Genomic DNA, 4,022 nt, shown 5'->3' with positions numbered 1-4,022 from the left:
CTTATTTGGATTCTGTGCAACATGCTAGGATAGAAATACATAGTTTACCTTGGTATGAAATTTGGATTGAATTGAGTATTCCTCGTGTTGCTGCTGTGTGTTTACTTTGGGACTACAGGATAGTATCCCGGGAGATCCCCCCGCCTATTTACTTTGGGAGTACGGATTTGTATTCCGGTAGATCCCCCTGCACATTTATATTGGAACTATGGGACTACACCCAGTAGATTCCTCCAGTACTGGGTATTTATATTTTGGGACTACGGATCGGGATTTCGGTAGATCCCCATGCAGTATGAGTTGGACTACGGGACGACACCCGGGAGATCCACTGGATATTTACATTTGGGGACTATAGTACGGTATCTTAGGAGATCCCCGGTTGTTATCTCTGTGTTGAGTTGTATTCCTTCTGTGATTATTTCAATCTGTTATAGTTGTTGCTACTCTTATTACACCGTGTTACTTTAATACTGCTTCTTTTCCTTATACATTATTTTATATGACCGGTAGGGCCCTGACCTTCCTTGTCACTACTCGATCGAGGTTAGGCTTGGCACTTAGCGGGTACTACTGTGGTGTACTCATGCCCTTTTCTGCACATGTTTTCCCCGTGTGTAGATCTAGGTTCTTCGACTCAGCCCTACTATCCTTGAGGCGAGGCGATTCTTCAGAGACTTCGAGGTATATCTGCCACGTCCACAGACCGAGGAGTCTCTCTCCATTCTCTCTTGTAGTTATAGCCCTTATGTATTTACTCTTGTTTAGACATTCTGGAGTTAGACACTTGTAGTTATTCAACCGCTTGTGATTTCATGAGATTCCGGATTTTGGGAAGTGTTCAGTTTGAGAGTTATATTTATATATGCCTAGCGGTATTTTAGACCTTCATTATGTTTATTCTGCAGTTTTTATTAGTTTTATCTGTTGTTTTCCCTTTTTCCGAAATTGTTAGGCTTACCTAGTCGTTGAGACTAGGTGTCGTCATGATAGTTCACGGAGGGCAAACGGGGCTCGTGGCAAGTTGGTATCAGAGCTTTAGGTTCATAGGAGTTATGCATCACAAGCCGGTTTATTAATGTCTCGCGAATCCATACGGAGATGTCTATACTTATCTACGAGAGGCTATGTAACTATTAGGAAAATTTCACTTCATTTAATTTCCTTGTCGTGCGAGATTTTTGATATTACAAATCTAAACTTCTGTCTTCTATTCTCTTACAGATGGTGAGGACACATGCTACCAGAATTGATCAGGCACCCGTGCCCCCTTCTAGAGCCGTCAAAGGTCGGGACTGGGGTAGTGGCCGAGGACGTGCACATGGTGCAGCCAGAGCATCCATGCGAGCTGCCACCGAGGAGCCACTAGCAGTTCCAGCTGGAGGCCAAGCACCTGATACGCCTACTGCTACTACCACTCCAGCTCTCCAGGAGACTCTTGCACAGTTCAGAGCATGTACACCACTCTGGCTCAGGCAGGGCTGCTTCCCCTTGCTGCAACCACATCTCAGGCCGGTGAAGGAGCAAAGACTCCCGCCGCCCGCACTCCTGAGCAGCAAGTGCATGTTGATCAAGTCCTATAGATTATTCCTGTACAACCTGCAGGACAAGATCAGCCTGAGGACAGGGCAACGACTTCCGAGGATGAGCAATGGAGGCTTGAGAGGTTCAAGAAGTACAATCCTCCTATATTCAGTGGTCTAGAATCAGATGATGTTCTGGGATTTCAAGATGAGTGCTACCGTATCCTCTGTACCATGGGTATATCAGGATCGAGCTGGGTTTCCTTCACTACCTTCCAGCTTTGAGGAGCTGCCTATGAGTAGTGGCGTACTTATGAGTTAGACTCAGTTTTTAGATATGTTCCTGCGAGAGTATGTTCCTCAGAGCCTCAGGGACGCATGGCGTATAGAGTTTGAGCATTTGCGTCAGGGTGCTATGACTGTCTCAGAGTATGCTATCCGTTTCACTAGCTTGGCTAGGCATGCTCCAGCTTTGGTTTCTACTATTCGTGAGAGGGTTCGCCAGTTTATTGAGGGGCTCATTCCCAGCATCAAGTCTAGCATGGCTCATGAGTTGGAGATGGATATTTCTTATCAGCAAGTGGTGAGCATTGCTAGGAGACTGGAGGGTATGCATGCTCGAGAAAGAGAGGAGAGGGAGGCCAAGAGGTCTCGAGAGTCGGGCCATTATTCTGGTGCCCGTGCTCCAGCTGCAACTCATCATGGCAGGGGTTATATGAGTCGCCCCATTCATTTAGATCTTCCAGCAGCTAGTGGTATTCTAGCTCCTCCTAGGCCTCAGAAGCCTTATTATGCACCTCCAGTATCTAGTGTGCCTCCTGTGCGGGGTGTTTTCACTAGTCAGTCCAGCAGATCTGGCCCGAGCCAGCCACAGCTGCCACGTCCTCCCAGAGCTTGTTTTGTGTGTAGTGACACACTCCATATGGTGAGGGATTTACCCAGACTTAGGAGGCACGCACCTCCACAGACTTCTCAGCCACAGCGTGCCCCGCAGAGTTCTCAAGCTATGATTACAACACCAGTTGCTACCCCACCTGCCCAGCCAGCTAGAGGTGGAGGTCGGGGAGGTAGAGGTCACCCTAGAGGGGGAGGCCAGGCCAGATATTATGCCCTTCCTGTCCATACCGAGGCTGTCACCTCCGATTCAGTCATCACAGGTATTGTCCTGGTTTGTCATAGAGATGCATCGGTTTTATTTGATCTAGGCTCCACTTATTCTTATGTGTCTTCTTAATTCGCCCTACATTTGGGCGTATCTCAGGATTCATTGAGTTTCCCTATTTATGTTTCGACTCTTGTGGGAGATTCTCTTGTTGTGGACCGCGTTTATCGGTCGTGTGTGGTTGCTCTTAGTGGTTTTGAGACTAGAGCCGATTTATTATTGCTCAACATGGTAGATTTTGATGTTCTCTTGGGCATGGACTGGTTGTCACCCCATTATGCTATTATTGATTGTCATGACAAAATTGCAACGCTGGCTATGCCAGGTGTACCGCGAGTAGAGTGGAAGGGTACCTTAGATCATACTTCTAGTAGAGTTATTTCATTCCTTAAGGCTCAGCGTATGGTTGAGAAGGGGTGTGACACATATCTAGCTTATGTGAGAGATGTCATTATTGATATCCCTATAGTTAACTTAGTCCCAATAGTACGGGATTTCTCAGATGTGTTTCCAGCTGATCTTCCGGGCATGCCGCCTGATTTTGGCATTGATCTATTACCAGGCACCCAACCCATTTATATTCCTCCATATCGTATGGCCCCTCCTGAGTTGAAGGAGTTGAAGGATCAGTTACAGGAATTACTTGATAAGGGTTTTATTCGGCCCAATGTATCATATTAGGATGCTCCTATCTTGTTTGTAAAGAAAAAGGATGGTTCTATGCATATGTGCATTGATTATCGCCAGTTGAACAAAGTTAAAGTGAAGAAACGGTATCCTTTGCCCCGTATTGATGATCTGTTTGACCAGTTACAAGGTGCACGAGTGTTTTCTAAGATTGACTTGCGTTCAGGTTACTATCAGTTGAAGATTCAGGAGGCAGATATCCCGAAGACTGCTTTCAGGACTTGGTATGGTCATTACGAGTTCCTTGTTATGTTATTTGGGCTATTACGAAAGCTAGGATCTTTCAGAAAACGGATGCCCCAGCAGCCTCATGCATTTGATGCACAGTATGTTCCGGTCGTATCTTGACTAGTTCATCATAATCTTTATTGATGATATTTTTTTGTACTCTCGGAGTCAGAAAGATCATGAGCAGTACCTGAGGACAATGCTTCACACTTTGAGAGAAAAGAAGTTATATGCAAAGTTCTTGAAATGTGAGTTTTGGTTGGATTTTGTGGCATTCTTGGGTCACGTGGTGTCGAACAAGGGGATAAAGGTGGATCCAAAGAAAGTTGAAGTAGTTAAGAGTTGGCCCAGACCATCCTCAGCTATAGAGATCCGTAGTTTTCTTTGCTTGGGGGTTATTACCGTCGATTTGTTGAGGGATT

The 4,022-nt window shown here is 45.8% G+C and overlaps 1 protein-coding gene across 1 annotated transcript; it reads left to right on the top strand.

The window, feature by feature from the left end:
* Positions 1 to 2,913: 2,913 nt before the first annotated feature.
* On the top strand, positions 2,914 to 3,366 carry LOC138870859 (uncharacterized). The gene has a single exon (XM_070148699.1). The coding sequence runs from the start codon at positions 2,914 to 2,916 to the stop codon at positions 3,364 to 3,366; it is 453 nt and encodes a 150-aa protein (XP_070004800.1).
* Positions 3,367 to 4,022: the final 656 nt, after the last annotated feature.

This window comes from Nicotiana sylvestris, chromosome 6 (assembly GCF_000393655.2).
Source record: "Nicotiana sylvestris chromosome 6, ASM39365v2, whole genome shotgun sequence".
NCBI lineage: Eukaryota > Viridiplantae > Streptophyta > Magnoliopsida > Solanales > Solanaceae > Nicotiana > Nicotiana sylvestris.
This window is presented reverse-complemented; position numbering and strand designations above follow the sequence as displayed.